The sequence below is a fragment of the Candoia aspera genome, chromosome 4 (genome assembly GCF_035149785.1).
Source record: "Candoia aspera isolate rCanAsp1 chromosome 4, rCanAsp1.hap2, whole genome shotgun sequence".
NCBI classification, from domain to species: domain Eukaryota; kingdom Metazoa; phylum Chordata; class Lepidosauria; order Squamata; family Boidae; genus Candoia; species Candoia aspera.
In genome coordinates this window covers 111,700,196-111,722,000 of record NC_086156.1, presented here as the reverse complement: position 1 = coordinate 111,722,000, position 21,805 = coordinate 111,700,196, and the positions used below count along the sequence as shown (strand labels likewise).

Below are 21,805 nucleotides of genomic sequence, written 5' to 3'. Positions count from 1 at the left end.
AGATTGGCAAGCACCCAACAAAAAATATGTAATGGCTTCTTAAGAGACAGAATGGGATGGCCTAGGTGATTTCAAAAGAAAAAGGATGGGAGATTTCTCTATAAATATGGAGTGCCAATAAAACTAGACTTTTTATTTTTATTCATTTATATTTCAGTTTTCATCATCACCCATCTCACTTGAAGAGCATCTCTGGGCATTTTACGATAAAAGATCATATGATGTAGAGTAAGCTATTGAGAATTATATGCGTAGCACAATCGTTGAATTGTCCATACGTCACAAAATCAAGAAATTTGTTTTTAACCAACCTTTTCCCAAATGGCTGAGAAAGATAATCAATCACTTTGCCTTCTCCCAATTGGAATGCAAGAAATGCATGAAAACTGAGGTACAATCTTCTATCATCCCTGAATGTATATATAATTTTGGATAAAGGAGATACACTATCCATTCACATAATATGGATTTTTTTTTAAAGAATTTTGAGATTTTGGGCAAGTCCTTATAGGAGTCAAGACAGCAGTGTTGAATTATTTGTACCTGGGATAAAGAGCAGGGCTACATTTGATCAAATAGAAATCTAAAATTGCCATGTGGAAGTTGAGGGGCTGATTTTCCTTCATCCCAGATTGAAAACTACAGGGTGAAACCATAGGAATTATTTCACTATTTATTTTCCATTTAACTTTCCTGTTGAGCAAAGAGGCTGAGCAATTCCAATCTTCCCCCCACCCGGAAGTTAGTGGAGGGGGTGGCAGCAGGAACGGCCAGGTGGCTGCCAAAGGCAGGAAGAGAGTCCAAACTCAACGGACCCAGGAGGCTTCTGGAAGAGGATCACTGCAATTCCCAAAGTGTTGGTTTCTTGGCTCTTCCCGGCGGTGGGGAGGGAGTATCAGGATTAAGGGAATTGAATATGTATTAATATAGAATGGATGACAAATGAGCATCATATAGAAACTAATTTAACTGAGGAGAGATGGTGGTATTCAGAGAACGAATTGGGAATGAACTGAAATATTCATCAAGGAAGAAATGTAGGTAATGAGTCCATATTTGTACCTCTCAAGAAATTTTAACGTTTTTGTAAATATATATATAAAAGCTTCCTAGTACATTCTCTTTCCCTAATATTTCCTTCTTGTACCTGTCATGGGTTATTTTTAAACTATTCCCAATTTGATTGCCTCAGGTTCAAAAGATCCCCCCAAAGCAGCAGAACATATGACAACTGGAGTTTTTAACTTAATTCATTTCATTCATTCACTTTCTGTCCTGCCTTTATTTTTAGTTTTTTTTTTTATTATTAATAACTCAAGGCAGTGATCCCTTACTTTAACCTTGTCCCTTAGTTTACAGAAGGGATGTTTTTTTTCCAGGTTTCAGATTCACTTCCTTTCACTTTGTCTCCTGCAAAGTAATAGACTGCCGTGTCCTCTGGCTTCAGGCTGCTCATTTGCAGACACAGCTGGCTGCGGGGATCGTCCCTGGAGATGGTGAACTGCCCCTTGACTTTATCCAAATAATAAATTGGAGATGAGGATCTACCAATCACTGCAACCCACTCCAGTCCTTTCCCATGGGCCTGTCTCACCCAGCTCATCCAAGAGCTGCTGAAGGTGAATCCAGAGGCTTGGCAGGAGAGACGGAGGGACTCTCCAGGCCTTCTCACATCGCCTCCAGACTCCACCAACTGGACCTCTGACTGGACACCTACAAAGAAAGGTCTTTTGGTGAAATCTCCTGTACACATGCAGAACATGGAAAGAGCCTGAATAGGGAGGAAACGATGACCTCTGAGGACTGCTAGTGAGGAGACCAGGTTCTGCCACCGGATCATTTTTGCTCCCTTCAATGAGTGGAGGGAAATTGACAAGAAAGGATTCAGGAAAGTGCATAAAGTTTGTGCTGGTGGGTGTAGCCTGAAAGGGGAAAACATGGCGCTCCTTTAAAGGGGAAATTGTGTGTTGATTTGCATATCTGATGGGATAAAAGAGCCCCTCATGGCACTGATCTCATAGATTTCCTTGCACACACCTTACATGGGTGATTTTCACATAATTTTCTAGTGCTAGCAAAAGTTCAGGAGAATTGTTGTTGTTGTTGTTTTAATGTAAGGACATAGGAGAAAGGGGAGGTTTACCATAGAGTGATTAAAAAAAAGACTTGAAAGATTTCACCACTTTTCAAAAGCGATTCAGGGTAACAGAGAATGAACATGCACTAAGGCTTTTTGAAAGAGAAATGAACAGAGCTGCACATCGGAGTTCAGGAAAAATTTTACATTTCGCCTTAACGACGCTCTTCTGTAGAAACCCAAAAGGACTGAACGCCAACCAAGCCATGAGGCACAATTAGTAAGTCAGAGTTTAATCAGAGAATTCGGAGGAAGAGAAGAAGCAGATCGAGCCAATGGGGTGTTCTTTCTTTATTAGATCACTTGCAACCTTCCCTGCCGGCTTCCCCATTGACTTTCTGGGGATCCGAGAAGATTGCAGAAAGCGATCACGTGATCACAGCCCCCTAGCAACAATATGTAAATGCGAGCTGGTTGCCAAGAGCCCAAACTGTGTCACATGATCATGGGGGGATGTTGCTGCAATGTTTCACGATGCCCAGAAGTGCTTTACTGGACAGAAAACACTTCTTTCAATGGTCATTAAGCAACCAGTCGTTAAGTGAGGACTTCCTCTATATTGATGTGGAGGGAACAAGAAAAGAGCAAAATGTAGAAAAGAACTAAACTGGGGAGCGGTGGCGATATTGAGAACCAAAGGGGACTGAACTGCAAAATATCTTAAGGAACAATTGTCGGTAAGGAATCCATATTCCTACCTCAGCTTAGATTTTAACTTCTTAAAAAGGGCCCAGTTTATTCCACTGCCCTGAGATTTCCTTCATCTCCCCTTCCGAAGATCTAACCACTGTTGGAAGGAAATCTCGTCATCTTCATTCAGAGCTGGGAATAAAAATGCTCAGGCCACTGTGTGAACAGGTGGAAAGCTGATTTTCGAAGAGCTTGTAGAACAACGGCAGTGGCCACAGTTTGGAATTTCCTGCCATCTCTTTATGTGGACAAGCTTTGCGATTCTTATGTGAAAATATTTCTGCCCTCTAGCAATTTCCGTACAAGCGCACTTGGCCGGTGGATGGAAAGGGGGCGCTCTCTAGGAATTCTGGGAAGGAGCAATTCCCCGGCGTTCAGAGGGGGGGCGCTCCGTGGTGGGTCCCCTGCTGGGTCGGGGTTCCCTTTGCTTGGGGCAGTTTGGCTTCCTGCCGAGCTGTGACTCTTCATGTTTGGCGCTGCTAGATCGGAAGGTGAACTTTCTGGAGAAGTAATCTTTTGTGGAGATCTCTTCGGCCTGGGAAAAATGTTCACCTGAATGGGTCGTTTTATTTGAAAGATCTCATGCTAAATCTGAAAGGGATCTTTTGTCAGAACAGCTGGGTGCTTCCTGTTCCATTTTCACCTTTTGCCTTGCTTGAGGAGGGAAATCTGTATGGCGGGAAAAGCAGTATTTGGGGAAGAAAGTAAGGAGGAAGAGAGAGATCTTGATTCCTTATGAAACCACATTACCCACTGGGTCTTCCAAGATCAGCTGTGGGCTCTCACTTCATACTGTGGAGATTTGCTGCTGCTCATTCTAACTACACAAACTCAACCTTCTGTGACTGAATCAAATTGGAGGGTTGTTCTGAGGAGGAGAAAGTTTTGCCAGGCTTCAGACTCAGTTCCTCCCACTGTGTCTCCTGCACAGTACTAGACTCCCGAGTCCTCTGGCTTCAGGCTGCTCATTTGCAGATACAGCTGGCTGCGGGAATCGTCCCTGGAGATGATGAACCACCCCTTGACTTTATCCGAATAATAAATCGGAGATGAGGATCTACCAATCACTGCCACCCATTCCAGTCCTTTTCCTTGGGCCTGTCTCACCCAGCTCATCCAATAGCTGCTGAAGGGGAAGCCAGAGGCTTGGCAGGAGAGACGGACGGACTCTCCATGACTTCTCACGTCCCCTCCAGACTCCACCAACTGGACTTTACACATAAAAAATAAAAGTATTTCAGTGGGATATCTTGTATTCAAAAACAGCAAATAGAAGGAAACTCTATAGAGTTGGAGGAATTACCTCTGCTCTGAGGAAGAGAGAGTTTTTGCCATGGAGGACTATTAATAAGGAGAGTAGGTTTAGCCACAGAATCATTTTTGCTCCCTCTAATGAATAGAGGAGAAGTGATAGGGAATGAGTCAGGAAAGGGCGCAACCTTTGTGCTGGTGGGGGTAGCATGAAGGGGAAACCGTGGGGCTCCTTTAAAGGGGAAATGGTGGCCTGATTTACATATCGCTTGGGATAAAAGAGCCCCTCAGGGCATTGGGGAATAGATTTCTTTGCACACAGCTTTCACATATGAATTTGAATGGATGGAAACATCTCAGAACAATCAAGCAAGACTTTTTTTATTGTTATTATCAGTACATACAAAAAAGGAGAGGTTTAGATGAGAATAAGTAAAGCAAGATCTGATTAAATCTCATCCGTTGGGGAAAGTGTTTAAAGGTAAGAAAAATAAAACATGCACTGATAATATTTTAAACAGCCCTGTTAGAGACTGAACATGAAAAAAGGCCACCTCTGAGTCCAGGATCTTTTTCCTCCATAGTTCTTCCCTTGACCATGTTCTTTGAAGAAACAAAAAACAACGGAATGTAGACCGAGCCATAAAGCACAATTTGGAAGGCAGAGTGGAATTGCCCTTACATGTCCAGGTTGCAAAATCATAATCAAAGAACTCACAGGCAAATTAGAAACAGCTGGACCCTGTGGAGTCTTTTTTGTTTTATTAGCTTGGTTTTCACTCAGCAGTTGGATGGATTTTAGTTACGGGGGGTGGTGATGGTGGTGACTAGTTTGTATGGTGATTTCATTGGTTGCTAGCTGCCAAGGTTGATTCTGCAAGATGGGCAGCCATTGAAATTGAAATAATAATGGCAAGTCCCACATTAATATTAACCTGACCAAATACACTCTCTTTGTGAGTGAGAAACAGAAATCAATCACTGTTTTCCAAAGAATTCTGTTTGCTCCTTATTTAGCAGCGCCCATCTCTTGTCAACTCAGACATGGCCAGAGTGAACACTGCGGCTTCTCGAGATGTGGCTTTTCCTTGTGATTTTTCAGTGATCCCTTAGGAAAATAAGAGTAAATATAATCTGGCCTCCAAAATGAGACAAAGTCCGCAGACAATTGCTTTATTCCTCTGCCCCCCCCCCCACCCCAAACATAGGGAAAGTGATTCCGTGTGGCAACACCGCCCCCTGGTGTAAAATGGGAGGAGGGGAGACATCTACTTAATTTTCCCAGGAGATTCTTGCATTCAAAAATAGGAATTATGGCTAAGAAGAAATGAAGGATCTCCAGGAGATATTAGCAGGTTTAGGGAGAAATCCAAAGCTGTTCTTCCATTATATTATAGGACATTCCTTTTGATGGGTTACTTTCTGCGACACAGTATTTTCTGGAGATGGGGGGGGGTCTTCTCTTTTCTCTTAAATCTCATAAATTTATAGAATGAAATAGTTAGAAAAAACCTTCTAGGTCATCTCATAGAAACCGTCCTTCTTAGGTGGCCATCCAGGTCCTGTCTGCAGACCTGCCACCAAAAGAGACTTCTCTTCCCACACTGAGCCAAGGCTGCCCTGTCCCTCCCTCATCCAAGGTTCCCTCTAGGCACACAGGATGGCAGCGTTGATCATCTGTCAAACTCTGGTCTGTCTGTGTTTTGTGTTTTTCTTGAGAGCAGAATAATTCTTACGGTCCGTGCTGTTGAGAAATTCTGTATAGCTGAGAAGGATGAAACAGTGAGGGAAGCAGGCATTTCATCCTTAATCTGTATGGAGCAGACAGTGTTGCTTTGTAGAGAGGACCACAAATCATGGCTTCCTAGATAATGAAGTTAGAATTAACCCTCCATAAAAGTTTGTTTGAAACTGTAGGAGTTCTTCTTGGAAAATTCCTTTTCCATGGCTTTCACTTTACATATTTCCTTGGATGGGACCCTTTTAATTCAGGCAGATTTTGTGAGCCTCTTTCATATTTCACCAAGAGGTTGCTACTCTACGGGCAAGAGAGAAGTCATGGAGAGGCTGAGCAATTTAGCCTGCTGGAGAAAAATGAACAAAGGGCCAGCACTCTTTTCACCTCAGATGTTTATTATAATTTCTATTTTATCCTCATGGAAGCTGCTGGAGAAGTAGGCAAGTTCAAAGGGACAACCACAGGTATTATTTCAGTGATTGTCAGATACGGTATTGTGTGCAAGGGCTCCCTATACCAGGTACCATTACTAGTCTTTTCTAATTGTAGAGGCAGAGGTTCCCTTTGTCTTCAATTCAAGAAGAGAATATCTTGTCAGGCTTCCAATTTCCTCCAGCAATCCAGAGGCTTGGCAGGAGAGGTGGAGAGACTCTCCAGGCCTTGTCACATCCGCTCCAGACTCCACCAATTGGAGCTCAGACTGAACTCCTCAAAAAAATAAAGGTGTTTCAATAAACTCTCCTGTTTTAAGGAATTAAAAAGGAAAGAAACTCTGTATAGGGGGAAGAATTACCTCTGAGGAATGCCAAAAAGGACACCAAGTTTAGCTACAGGCTCATTTCATGTCCCTTGAATGAATGGAGGGAAATTGACAGAAAGGGATTCAGGAGAGTGAAAGAACTTTGTGTTGCTGGGTGTAGCCTGGAATGGAAACCACGGGGCTCCTTTAAAGAGGAAATTAAGCTTTGATTTCATATCGCTTCTGAGAAAAGAGCCCCTCAGGGCCTCCACATAACGATTGCTTTGCACACACCTTTCACACATGATTTTGAATTGATGGAAATATCTCAGAGCAATCAAACCGGACTTTTTATTATTATTGTTATTGTTATTATCAGTACATACAGAAAAGGACAGGTCTTCATGTGAGTAAGGAAAGCAAGATGTCATAAAACCACAGTCATTCAGGGAAGCATTTAAAGTTAAGAGAAGGTTCATTTAAAGCAGAAGCTGTCACTGAATATACAGTCCGCAGGATAAAAGGCCCTCAGTGCATTGACCTTCCACTTTTCCATGAAGGTATTTTTCACACAAGAGAGAGGGGAGAGGAGAGGAGAGCAGAGGAGAGAGGAGGGGAGGAGAGGAGAGGAGAGGAGAATTGTCCCTTAATTTACAAATGTCTTTGGATAAAAGAATCACTCTTTCTGTTAATTTTAGAGATTTCTCTGAAACTATCTTGAGATTATGAGTAAACCCTTATAAGAGTCAGACAGTAGAGGAAATAAAGCAAGTACCTGTTTTTGTGCTATTTCAAATGTTGAAAGTACAATCAACAAACATCCACCAAGAATTATTTAACAGTTACATTAGAGACAGGAGGGGATGGCATAGATTATTTTTAAAGTAACTCTGTGTGTTTCTGTGCTGTTTATGTTGTCTGTGTGTGTTTGAGTGGTTTTTCGTTAACTGTGGTCTGTGGATGAAACCCGTGTTTATGTGATGCAGACCAAGCAATCCAGAATCATACGCATGCCAGATTGGTTGAATGTCCACACATCACAAGGTCAAAAATCGATTTATAACCAACATGCTCCCAAATGGCAGAGAAACATAATCACTTTCCCTTCTCCAAATTGCATTGCAAGAGATATGTGAAAAGTGAGGGACTATCTTCTATCCTCTCTTAATTACTTCTTTTTTTCCCCCTTTGGTTAAAGAGGTAGCCTATCCATTCACAGAATACAGATTTCTCTGAAACAAGTTTGCGAGTTTGGGCAAGCCCTTCTATGGATCAAGACAGACATCTTTAATTATCCGTACATGGGACAAAGGGCAGGGTTCCATTGCCTGTTACAGACAGGAAATAAAAAGGCTACCACATCTGAGTTAGGAAGTGTGCTACACTATTCAGCCAAAATATCAATTTCTTCTGTATTTAAGAAATCACCTCTGTTTTAAACTCAGACATGGCTTCATGTCTGAGGATTTAGTGTCTTGAGAAGTTAAATATCCTCCGATTCTTTGAGGGAACCCTTGAAGCCAGTATCAGACGATATAATCAACCTCAGAAATAAGATTATATTTGTGCCCACTTGTCTTATTTCCCTGCGCAAACCATCCCTCATGGCCACCGGGACTAAGTGTGCAAGTGCTACTCCCTTGTGGAAGTGATGAGGAAGAGAGGGAGTCATCAAACTCTCCAGGAAGATTCTTGTGTTCCAGGAGGGGAAGTGAACCTCAGAAAAAATGAAGGATCTCTAGGGGATTGAGAAGGTCTAGTAAGAAATCCAAAGCTGCTGTTCTCCTTCCTGATAGGAAATCCCTTTTGAAAAGTTACTCTTTGACCGGTTGTCTATTCTTTGGTTGGGGGAATTCTTAGTTTTTCTCCTAAACTCAGGACAAGCCAGTGGTGCCGTGGCCACTTCATGACTTGATTACTGCAACAGTAGATTGGGCCTGCCCTTGAACCTTACCCAGAAGCTTCAAATGGTCAAGAATGCAGCAGCACAGGCAGTGATAGGCTTGCATCTCTATGGCCATATACTGTCTCTGCTTTGCAAGGTGCACTGGTTGCCCGTTGGATTCTGACAGCGATTCAAGGTGCCGTTCACTAACTATAAAGCCCTACGTGAAATAAAGTCTGGTTGCTTGAAGAACTGTCTGTCTCCCACAGTGTCTGCCTGGGTGATCTGATCTGGCAGGGCTACCATGCTCAGGGTTCCTTCGATGAAAGAATGCCATTGATTGAGATCCCAGCAGTGCACTTCTTGATCACCACAGCTGCCCTCTGGAACGCGGTTTCCCCTGAGATTCAAATGGCCCCCATCCCACTGGTGTTTGAAAGGACCCTGAACAACTAGCTTTTCACCCAGGTCCTTGGCAACTGTGATTGAAGCCCTTGTTCTTCTTTTTCTTTGTTCCCATCTAGGAACAAGGCTCAGAACTGTCACCTCCTCTGAAGACACCCTTTCTACTTGCTCCATATTCAGAGGGACTATTCAGACCCACAGTGCCCCCTAGTGTAAAACCATGGAAGATGAGGCAGAGGGCTCAATTCTCCAAGGAGATGCCTGTATTCTAAGAGGGGAAGGGAGGTGGGAAGAAGTTAGGGAGCTCCAGAAGAGCAAAAGAGGTCCAGTAAGGGAGATGGAGACAGAATCAGGACTCTCAATATTTAGGGCTGCGAAGGTCACTCTTCTGTTGGAGGTGGGGAGGCACTTTTCCTAAACTTCCTAGAACACGACTTTCCCTGGAATTGACTTGAGAACCGCTGATCTACATTCCTCTGCTCTTATAAGTATTATAACATGACCTCATTTAGGCTACCCTGGGCCTGATGTTTTTATGCCTTATTTTTGAAGCCAATTAGTGGACAGCTAGGACCACTGAATTGGAGCAGAGCTTACACAGCAGAGGAGCTGTGCACAGAAAAAGAATTTTATCTATGATAGCTTTAATGAGCATGTCAGAGGAACACAGGTTATTGATATTAAGCACTCAGCCCTCCCAAGCATAAAGAATTACATGCTTAGACAGAGACGGTTCAAAGTAAAGGAATACCTTACTCATTTTATTCAAGGTCCAGTTACATTTCCATTCAGAAAGGATGAAATCTTTGTCCTTCTTTTGTCTACCCTAAATTAATTCACCCTTAGCCCTATAGCTGTAAGACCTGCCTGTAGAAAGGGGAATGCCAAGCCTGCCACATGGCCCCCAGAAAGATGGAGCAGCACACAGCCGTGCGCATAACTCCCAGTCTTGAAGAAGGATGAAGAGAGATAAGAGGAAGTGAGAGTGGAACAATCAGCTTCCTCAGAAACATTAAGAATTACATCATGGGATGAACTCAATTTACATGCTAATGCACATGCTAATGAGGCATGCTGGATTGGCCAGTACCTCCAACACTTTTCTGGCTTTGGCCCCCTTCCTCGGTGTCACACCCCACCAAACTATTTGGGGACTTAGAGCATCCTAATTTTATTACCTGGCTACAATGCTACTGCTAACAGGGGAAAATGATTTTAAACATATTTAAATTTTCAAATACCTATATATATGTCTGTGTGTGTGAGTGTGTGGGTATGTGTATACAAGTGTGTGTGTGTGTGTGTCTCTATATATATATATATATATATATATATAGAGAGAGAGAGAGAGAGAGAGAGAGATTGGGACTGAGACAGAGAAATATATACCAGGACACGGAAACAACTGTAAAACAACCTGTAGGGTGTTCCTGATTAGTTTGGTTTTTTACTCGGCAATTCTATGGATTACATACTGTACATTGGGGGTGGGGGGAGGGGTTGGTTCCCATTTTGTATGGTCTTTTTATGGGCCCAGAGTTCATTCATACAAATACTAATAAAACTCCCATCCCTACACTTAGTCCGTGGACTGAGAAACACAAATAAATGACTTTGCATTTTCCAAACAATTCAGTTTGTTCTATATTTAGCAAAGCACATCTGTTCTCAACTCAGATGTGGCTTCATGGTGAGGAATGAAATCTCCTGGGATGTTAAATTTCTTTGAATTGCCTTCAGTGGTCTCTTAGGAAAATCAGAGTAAATGTAATGATGCCTCCGAAGTGAGACGAGGCCTGCAGACCCTTCCTTTTTTTCCCCTCCCCCACCCCCACCCCACACATATGCAAAGTGATTCCATGTGGCAACACTGCTCCCTGGTGTAAAACTTGAGGAGGGGAGGCATCTACTTAACATTCCCAGGTGATTCTTGCATTAAGAAATGGTAATTAGGGCTCATAAGAAATGAAGAGCACCAGGGAACTTAAGCCGGTCTAGGGAGTAACCCAAAGCTGCCCTTTTATTATAAGATAGGAAATTCCTTTTGATGGGTTATTCTATGAGATATTGTATTTTCTTCAGGTCGTGTATTCTTATTTTTTCTCCTAAATATCATGAAATCATGTAAAAACGAGTTGGGAAGGACCATCTCGGTCATCTTGTAAAAACCATCCCTAACTGGTTGGGAGCCAGACCCTCTCTGCAGACCTCCAACCAAAAGAGCCTGTTCCAGCCAGATTAAAGCATCTCCCCCTCGTTCTTCCCTTGCCCTTGTTTTACTCCAGGCAGACCGGGTTGGAAGGGCTAATCATTGGTCAAAATCTGCTCTATACCAGTTCTGTATTCTCTCTGGTAGGAGAATAATTCTTAGCACCTCTTGTCCTTCTTCTACCATTCATTTGCAAAAGATTTTGCTAAAGATGAGACTTAGAGGAAAACATAATTTTATCCTCTTTTTAGTTTTCTTTATTTCTTCAAACTGTATTCCATTTTTCCTAGGTAAATTCCATCTCTACATACACTGGAACATTTTTGGCCATTTCATATGGTTCAGTTAAAGCCGAAGCAGTAACTGATTATAGAGTCCTCAAGAAAAAAAAGAGGCACTCAGTGCATGGACCTTCCACCTTTCCTTGAAGGTATATCCCACTGAGGAGAACAGGGGAGAGGAGAGGAGAGGAGAGGAGAGGAGAGGAGAATTGTCCCTTAGTTTTCAAATGTCTTTTGATAAAGAGTCACTCTCTAAATTCACATGACAGATTTCTTTGAAACTCTTTTGAAATTATGTGACTGCTCTCTAGGGCTATTGATTAATATCCCATCTCATATCCTATATTACGAAAGAGACAATATCATACAGTGTTTCCTATTATTATTTTGCTATAGTGTATAACATTACTTTTACGCTATACTATTGACTAAATCAAATTGGAGAGCGGCTCTACAGAAGGGAAGGTTTTTGCCAGGCTTCAGACTCAGTTCCTCTCACTGTGTCTCCTGCACAGTACTAGACTCCCGAGTCCTCTGGCTTCAGGCTGTTCATTTGCAGATACAGCTGGGTGCAGGAATTGTCCCTGGAGATGGTGAACCGCCCCTTGACTTTATCCGAGTAGGAAATAGTAGCAGAACTTGGATTTATGTATGCCACCCATTCCAGCCCTTTTCCAGGGGCCTGTCTCACCCAGTCCATGCCATAGCTGGTGAAGTCGAATCCAGAGGCTTGGCAGGAGAGACGGAGGGACTCTCCAGGCCTTCTCACGTCCCCACCAGACTCCACCAACTGGCCCTCAGACTGGACCCCTAAAAAGAAAGGTGTTTCATTGAAATCTCCTGCATGGAAGAACAGAATATGGGGGAGGAGGGGACCTGGATAGGGAGGAAACAATTACCTCTGAGGACTGCTAGTAAGGAAACCATGATTAGCCACAGGATCATTTTTTCTCCCGTTAATGAAAGGAGGGGAATTGATAAGAAAGAATTTGGGAAAGTGCACAAACTTTGGGTTGATGGGTGCGGCCTCAAAAAGGGAAACTGTGGGGCTCCTTTAAAGAGGAAATGGTGCCCTGATTTACATCATGCTTGGGATAAAAGAGCCCCTCAGGGCACTGACTTGCCGGTTTCTTGGCATACATCTTACGGGGGAGATAGATAGGTAGGTAGCTAGATTTATTTGTTTTTTTTCTATTTTTATGATGGTTTTATAATTCTCATTTCTGAGCTGGCCAAAGTCACTTTTACAGTTAGATGGGTGGTATATAAATCTAATAATACATTTATGTACCGCCCGTCTCACTGTGAAAGTGACTCTGGGCAGCTCAGAATTAAGAATTATAAAACCATCATAAAAATAGAAAAAATACAAAAGAGAGAAGAAGAGGAAAGAGGGAAAATAAAAAGTGGAGAGAGCATTTAGGCCAGCAAGCGTCCCCAGGGCTGCCTATCCCTGTTGGACCCCTGAGGTAGTTGGCACAGCCAGGTCCTGATGCTGCTCCCGAAGGCCAGAAGGGTGGGGGCCAGCCTCATCTCGGGGGGGGGGCAAGGGGTTCTACTGGGCGGGGCAACAGCAGTGAAGGCGGTCCTCTTCCACCCCACCGGTTGGCATTCGTTAGGCAAGGAGGTCCCCAGCGTGCCCTTTCTGCCAGACCAATTATAGATCATTTATATATACAATTGTTATGATATTTATTTATTAATGTTTATTATATATTAATTGCATTGACAAATATTAATTATATTTATCTATTATTTGTTAATAATATTTACTAATAGTATGTATGCTAATAATTTTATATTGCTATTCAATTAATATTATGTATGTTAATTCGCTGAGACACTAGAAGTAGCCCAAGAAAGAAGGAAAGCAAAAGGCAACACTAATAGGGGGAGATATGCCCAATTAAATGCAAAATTCCAGAGGTTAGCCAGAAGAGATAAGGAATTATTTTTAAACAAGCAATGCGCGGAAGTGGAAGAAGACAATAGAATAGGAAGGACAAGAGACCTCTTCCAGAAAATTAGAAACATTGGAGGCAAATTCCTGGCAAAAGTGGGTATGATCAAAAACAAAGATGGCAAGGACCTAACAGAAGAAGAAGAGATCAAGAAAAGGTGGCAAGAATATACAGAAAACCTGTATAGGAAGGATAACAATATCGGGGATAGCTTTGACGGTGTGGTCGGTGAGCTAGAGCCAGACATCCTGAAGAGTGAGGTTGAGTGGGCCTTAAGAAGCATTGCTAATAACAAGGCAACAGGCGACGACGGCATCCCAGCTGAACTGTTCAAAATCTTGCAAGATGATGCTGTCAAGGTAATGCATGCTATATGCCAGCAAATTTGGAAAACACAAGAATGGCCATCAGACTGGAAAAAATCAACTTATATCCCCATACCAAAAAAGGGAAACACTAAAGAATGTTCAAACTATCGAACAGTGGCACTCATTTCACATGCCAGTAAGGTAATGCTCAAGATCCTGCAAGGTAGACTTCAGCAGTTCATGGAGCGAGAATTGCCAGATGTACAAGCTGGGTTTAGAAAAGGCAGAGGAACTAGAGACCAAATTGCCAATATCTGCTGGATAATGGAAAAAGCCATGGAGTTTCAGAAAAACATCTATTTCTGTTTTATTGACTATTCTAAAGCCTTTGACTGTGTGGACCATAACAAATTGTGGCAAGTTCTTAGTGGTATGGGGATACCAAGTCATCTTGTATGCCTCCTGAAGAATCTGTATAACGACCAAGTAGCAACAGTAAGAACAGACCACGGAACAACAGACTGGTTTAAGATTGGGAAAGGAGTACGGCAGGGCTGTATACTCTCACCCTACCTATTCAACTTGTATGCTGAACACATCATGCAACAAGCTGGCCTTGAGGAATCCAAGGCTGGAGTTAAAATCGCTGGAAGAAACATTAACAATCTCAGATATGCAGATGATACCACTTTGATGGCTGAAAGTGAAGAGGAACTGAGGAGCCTTATGATGAAGGTGAAAGAAGAAAGTGCAAAAGCTGGTTTGCAGCTAAACCTCAAAAAAACCAAGATTATGGCAACCAGCTTGATTGATAACTGGCAAATAGAGGGAGAAAATGTAGAAGCAGTGAAAGACTTTGTATTCCTAGGTGCAAAGATTACTGCAGATGCTGACTGCCGTCAGGAAATCAGAAGGCGCTTAATCCTTGGAAGAAGAGCAATGACAAATCTCGATAAAATAGTTAAGAGCAGAGACATCACACTGACAACAAAGGCCCACATAGTTAAAGCAATGGTGTTCCCTGTAGTAACATATGGCTGCGAGAGCTGGACCATAAGGAAGGCTGAGCAAAGGAAGATCGATGCTTTTGAACTGTGGTGTTGGAGGAAAATTCTGAGAGTGCCTTGGACTGCAAGAAGATCCAACCAGTCCATCCTCCAGGAAATAAAGCCAGACTGCTCACTTGAGGGAATGATATTAAAGGTAAAACTGAAATACTTTGGCCACATAATGAGAAGACAGGACACCCTGGAGAAGATGCTGATGCTAGGGAGAGTGGAAGGCAAAAGGAAGAGGGGCCGACCAAGGGCAAGATGGATGGATGATATTCTAGAGGTGACGGATTCGTCCCTGGGGGAGCTGGGGGTGTTGACGACCGACAGGAAGCTCTGGCGTGGGCTGGTCCATGAAGTCACGAAGAGTCGGAAGCGACTAAACGAATAAACAACAACAACAACAACAATGTTAATTCGCATGAAGAATTTTGTTTATAATAGTAAAATCTTATACAACGTCAACTTAGAGAAAGAAAAGAGGATAGGGAGAAGGAGTAAACAGTGAAAGGAGAAAAAACGAAATAAAAGAGAAGAAAATGAATTAGTTAGGTTAAACCTTCCCGCTCATCTGTAGAAACCGTCCTTAAGAGGTGGCCATTGAGGTCCTGTCTGCAGACCTGCCACCAAAAGAGACTGCTCTACCCACACTTAGAGGAGGCTGCCCTGTCCCTCCCTCATCCCAGGTTCCCTCTAGGCACACAGGATGGCAGCGTTGATCATCTGTCAAACTCTGGTCTGTACTAGTTTTGAGTCTTTATTGAGAGCAGAATAATTCTTACGGTCCCTGCTGTTGAGAAATTCTGTATAGCTGAGAAGGATGAAACAGTGAGGGAAGCAGGCATTTCATCCTTAATCTGTATGGAGCAGAGAGTGTTGCTTCGTAGAGAGGACCACAAATCATGGCTTCCTGGATAATGAAGTTAGAATGAAGCCTCCATAAAAGTTTGTTTGAAACTGTAGGAGTTCTTCTTGGAAAATTCCTTTTCCATGGTTTAAATTCTACATATTTGCTTGGATGGGCCCCTTTTAATTCAGGCAAATGTTGTGAGCCTCTTTCATATTTCACCAAGAGGTTGCTACTATGTGGGCAAGAGAGAAGTCATGGAGAGGCTGAGCAATTTAGCCTGCTGGAGAAAAAAAAAACAAAGGGCTCTTTTCATCGCAAATTTATAATATAATTTCTATTTTATCCTCATGGAAGCTGCTGGAGAAATAGACAAGTTCAAAGGGACAACCATAGGTATTACATCAGTGATCGTCAGATACGGTATTGTGTGCAAGAGCTCCCAATACCAGGTACCATTACTAGTCTGTTCTAATTGTAGAGGCAGAGGTTCCCTTCGTCTTCAATTCAAGAAGAGAATATCTTGTCAGGCTTCCGATTTCTTCCAGCAATCCAGAGGTTTGCCGGAGAGGTGGAAGGACTCTCCAGGTCTTGTCACATCCACTCCAGACTCCACCAATTGTGACTCAATTTACATATTTTTTCTGATAAAAGAGCCCCTCGTAGCACTGATCTCATAGATTTCTTTGCACACATCTTACACTGGTGATTTTCATCATAACTTTCCAATCCTACAAAAAGTGAAGGCAAGGTTTTTTTTTGTTTGTTTTTTACGGTGAGTACATAGGAGAAAGGCATGTTTACATTATAGTAATTAAAAGACAGACATGCAAAATCTTAGCTCAGGAAATTCTTTTCCACCTTCTTTCCCTTAACCAGGCCAACCTGAAGAAACCCCAAAGAACTGAATTCAGAACAAGCCAGGAGGAACAATTTATAAGTCAGAGTTTAATGAGAGAAATCACAGGGAGAAATGGAATAGATGGAGTAAGTGGGTTGTTCTTTGCCTATTTGAATGGTTTTTAAGTCGGTAGTTGTATGAATTTAATATATTGCTTTGTTTGAGTTGGTATTTTGTGTGGTGTTTTTATCAGTTGCCAGTTGCCCAGAGTTGATTCAGCCAGATGGGCAGTCATAAAATTTGAAAGAGTAATAATAGTAGTATTAATACCAATAGTAATAATAATAATAATAATAATAATAATAATAATAATAGTAATAGCAGTAGCGTTAGTAATACCAATGCCATATACCCTTAAAAATGCCAGGAAATACATTCTCTCTCTGGATTGGGAAATACTCATAAGTCTCTTTCTATTCCCCAAAGGGTTCCGTTGCTCTCTATTTAGCAGAGCGCATCTGTTGTCAACTCTGACATGGCTTCCCAGTGAGGATTGGAGCCTCCTTAGATGTGAAATTTTCTTGAGACCTTTTTGGTGAACTAATATGGAAATAAAACAGAAAAACAGAAAAAAAACAAGGATGCCTCCAAAATGAGACAATATCTAATGACACTACTTTGATTTCCCTACCCCACCCCACCACCTCCACCACCCCACACACGGGCAATGCGATTCAGGCTCACACCACTGCCCCCTGCTGCGGAGGGTGAGGACGAGGGGCATCTGCCTAATTCTCCGAGGAGATTCCGACATTCCAGGAGGGGAAGTGAGGCTGAGAAGAAATGAAGGTTCTCCAGGAGGTCTAAGCAGGTCTAGGGAGACATCTAAATATGCCCTTTTGGTACCTGATAGAGGATTCCTTTTGAAGGCTTACTCTATGACTGATTGCATTTTCTGTACATGGAGGATACTTATTTATTTTCCCTGGTGTCACATCAAATCATGGAGTAAATGAATTGGGACACACCATCTAGCTAATCTATTGCAAACCATCCCTATCAGGTGGTCAGCCAGATCCTCTTTGTAGAACACCAACCTTGAGAGATTATTTGAACCAGACTGAGGCAAGTCTGCCCTCTTCTTCCCTCGTCCTCAATTTACTATGGGTAGACAGACCTACAAAGATGCAACGTTTGACACAATCGGCTCTTTACTAGTTCTGTGTTCTTTTTGATGGGAGAATTCATTCTAAGTGTTGCTTCTGCATCTCCTGTCATTAAGTGTTATTGGATCACTCTGGTTATCATTCAGATGAGACATGGAGTAAAACATTATTTTATCTTTTGCTCCATTCCTTTATTTCTCCAAATTATCTTCCCATTTCCGTAAATGAAACTCCCCTTCATCCTCTCAGGCAAGAAAAAAAGGAGTATTGCTCACAGAGACAAAACCAACCAAAGACACTGAAGACTTGCAATGGCCCTATAGTGGGCCTTCTAAGGGAAGTGTGGCAATGTGTCTGGTCAGAAAACCACAGATGCCCCATCCTCTGTTGAAGGAATGCATCTAACCTCCAACATTCCTCCACTTGTTAACATGGAAACAGAGAGCATTTCCCAGTGCTCCTCCCCCCTTTGAAAATACTGTGTGTCATCCTTCCTCCTTTCCTTAGCAAGGATTAAACCTGATTTGACCACCTTGAGGCCCAAGGAACCCCCCAGCGAGTCAGAGCCTTGGAATTTCCCACTCCGCAGGCAACACCCCTCACCTTTCCTTCATCCCTCTTTCTTATATGAACTGGATCATGATGATTGTGGCTTGCAATAAAGGTTGATCTTCCTCCTTATCGTTGCTTTCCATCCGTTGCATCTATGACAGTAAGTTAACTTTTTGTCCTTGATTTTTTTTCAGAATTATCAATCGGTCAAAAGAAGACCAAGACTGTTTAAGCCAGTGAGGCAAGGCTGCTCCATTTTTCATCCATCCTGGCTTTCCTCATAGAAAATAGGATTAACTTCCCTTGCCTTTCCTTTCCTTGCCTTGCCTTGCCTTGCCTTTCCGAACTTTCCAGTATGTTTCAGGGGAATGATTTTTTACATTGTCTTCTATCTCATCTCCCTTCAACTTCATTGGCTAAATATGGTTGTCAGTAGTATGAGACATAGCATAAAATATTATCCTTTACAATTTACGATTTATTAAATTATTATTTAGCTAACTGTTTCTATGCTTTGAAGATCCTCTTTATCATGTCCACCCTTATTCATTTTTTTCTCATTTTCTACCTCCATAATCTTTCACTGAGTTAAAGCCACACAAGGGTGGGACAGAAAAAAAACAAATACCAAAATAAAGGTATTTATTTATCTATCTATCTATCAAAATTGTCACTGTCCATCTCCTCCCACCAGAGTATGCATTCAGTTAACATATGCAAATTTCCTCATTGTGACAAAAAAGAAAAAAAAAGGAAAGAACACTATTTCATCCTATCCTAGTTTTCTTCTTCCCTTTCCAGGATTTTTTTTTTTCTTAATTCAGAAAAACAAGACAAAACAAAACAATAATGAGAAGAAAAGAACAGGAAAGGTAAAATGTTGAGAATAAACTTGTTTTTTGTTTTCCTTATAAGTAAAATTTACATATCCATTTTAATTAAAAGTTCTTAAGATACAGAATGAAGAAAATGATCTTCAGACATTGAAACATCTTTAAAAAGACTAGAAAAGAGACTCCTTCTCCTGTTCCTCTGATGATATTGAGAGAAGGAAAGGGGACTTAACGGCAAAGGAATAAAAGAAGGAAGAATGTAGTTAATGAATCCATGTTTCTCCCTCTAATTAAATTTTATCTTTTTATAAGCTACCCAGGTTATTTTACTTCCCTGAGATTTCCGTTGTGTCCCCTCCCAAAGCGCCAACCAGGTTCCCCACTGCTTCCTCCAAGATCATCTCTGGCCTCCCCCTTGCTAAGATGGAGACTCATCTGCTGCTTCTCATTCCAAATACACAAAGTCAGCCTTGTCTGGCTGAATCAACTTGCAGAGCTGCTCTGAGGAGGGGAAGGTTTTTGCCTGGCTTCAGACTCACTTCCTCTCACTGTGTCTCTCGCACAGTAATAGACAGCCGAGTCCTCCGGCTTCAGGCTGTTCATTTGCAGATAGAGTTGGCTTTTGGAGTTGTCCCTGGTGGTGGTGAAGCGTCCCTTGACGTTTTCCGAGTAGGTAATAGTACTGGAATAAGGATGTATGTATGCCACCCATTCCAGTCCTTTTCCGGGAGCCTGTCTCACCCAGCTCATTTCATAGCTCCCGAAGTCGAATCCGGAGGCTTGGCAGGAGAGACGGAGGGACTCTCCAGGCCTCCTCACGTCTCCTCCGGACTCCACCAACTGGACCTCACACTGAACTCCTAAAAAAAATAAAGGTGTTTCAATGAGATCTCCTGAATACAAAAACAAAAATAGAAGGAAATTCTGTAGAGAGGGAAGAGTTACCTCGCAGGACTACTAAAAAGGACACCAGGTTTAGCCAGGGGACCATTTTTGCTCCCTCTAACGACTGGAGGGGAATTGGCAGGAAAGAAGTCAGGAAAGTGCACAAACTTTGGGTTGGTGGGTGTAGCCTGAAAGGGGAAACCACGGGGCTCCTTTAAAGAGGAAATTGTCTGCTGCTTTGCATATCGCTTGGGATAAAAAGGCCCTCAGGCCATTGATCTCCTAGATTTCCCTGCATGCATTCTAAACTGGTGATTATCAACACAACTTTCCAGTGCTACAAAAAGTGAAAAAGGTTTTTTGTTTTTGTTTTTTGCTGTGAGGACATAGAAGAAAGGGCAGGTTTACATTAGAGTAATTAAAACAAAGAAATACAAAATTTCACCACTTCTCAAAATTAATTCAACGTAAGAGATAATGGACTAGCAATAAGAACTTTTGAAAGAGAAATTTTAGAGCTAGAGGATGAAACGAAGAGCACATCTGGGTTCAGGAAATTTTTTCCGCCTTCCTTGCCCTTTGGAAGACACCCAAAAGAACGCTTAGCAAGCTACGAAGCACAATTTGTAGGTCAGAGTTGAATCAGAGAAATTGCGGGGAGAGAACAGCCAGATAGAGCCTAAGGTGTGTTCTTGGCCTATTAGATTGGTTTTTAACACAGCAGTTGAATGGATTTTATTTATTGCCTGTTTTGGGCTAGTATTTGGTGCTGTGTTTTTATCAGTTGCTTGTTACCCTGCATTAACTTGGCAAGCCGAGCAGCCATACAAATTGAAAAAACAATAACAACAATAACAATAACAATAGTTTGGGTAACCATGGGCCCGTCAGTCTCTCTCAGCCCAGCTCACCTCACAGGGATGTTGTTTTGGGGAAAATAGGAGGAGGAAGGAGTAATGAGCACGTTCCCCACCTTGAGTTATTTATAAAAAATAATAAAGGTGGTACAGAAAATAAAGGTAAAAAAAAAAAAAATACCAATCCCTATGATAATAAAAATGCCAGCAAATACACTCCCTCCATGGACTGATAAATGCTAATAAATCATTTTCTATTCTCCAAAGAATTCAGTCTGCTCAGTATTTAGCTAACCACATCTGTTGTCAACTCAAACATGGCTCCACATTGAGGAGTGGAGCCTCCTGAGTTGTGAAATTTTCTTGAGACCTTTTCAATTAACAATTATGGAAATAACAGAAAAAGGAATGGTGCCGCCCAAAGGAGGCCGTCTCCAATGACACTTGTTTTATCTCCCTACCCCACCCCCACTCCAGACACAGGCAATGGGATTCCGTGTGGCAATGCTGCCCCCTGGTGTGGGAAGTGAGGAGAGCAGGCCTCTGCCCAATTCCCCACAGAGATGCTTTACGGGCAAATATTTCCTTAATATGCCTATTGCCATTGATATTAAGAAGGATTATTAAAATACAATAAATAAGTAAGTAAGTAAGTAAGTAAGTAAATAAATAATAAAAGTAAAAAAAATGATGAGACCATAGGACTTATTTCATGATTTTCTTTCTCTTTCAGTTTGACTGTTAAGGAAAGAGGTGGAAGGAATCCAGTCTTTCCCAGAATCTGAAGTCAGAGGGGAGGACGCCAGGCCAAGGCATCCCGGGGTTGATAGCTGGAGGTAGCAGGAACTACTAGGCAGCTGCTCCGAGGCATGAAGACTGTCCAAACTGTACAGACCCAGAAGGCTTCTGGGAGAGGAGATGAGCAACAGACCATGTTGGGCTCTCTTGGCTCTGCCTGGCTGAGGGGAGAGCAGTTCAGGATTAAGGAGACTGAACATATATATCAATGTAGAAGGAAGGAGAAGGGAGCAACATGTAGTCAAGAATTAAACTGGGGAGACTTGGCAATACTGACAACCAAATGGGACTGAACTGTAAAATAGATCAGGGAAGAATTGGAGGTAATCATCTTTCTACCTCAAATTAAATTTTAACTTTTTTAAAAAAC

At 42.1% G+C, this 21,805-nt stretch overlaps 2 gene segments (V, D, J or C); both read right to left on the bottom strand.

Annotated features, from left to right (window-relative positions):
• Positions 1 to 21,805, bottom strand: part of LOC134497121 (immunoglobulin heavy variable 3-21-like) — a 132,850-nt gene that overhangs the window by 39,838 nt on the left and 71,207 nt on the right.
• LOC134496106 (immunoglobulin heavy variable 3-48-like) lies at positions 9,087 to 19,886 on the bottom strand. The segment is given in 3 exon segments: positions 9,087 to 9,113; positions 19,457 to 19,755; positions 19,841 to 19,886. Coding segments are annotated over 3 exon segments (372 nt in total).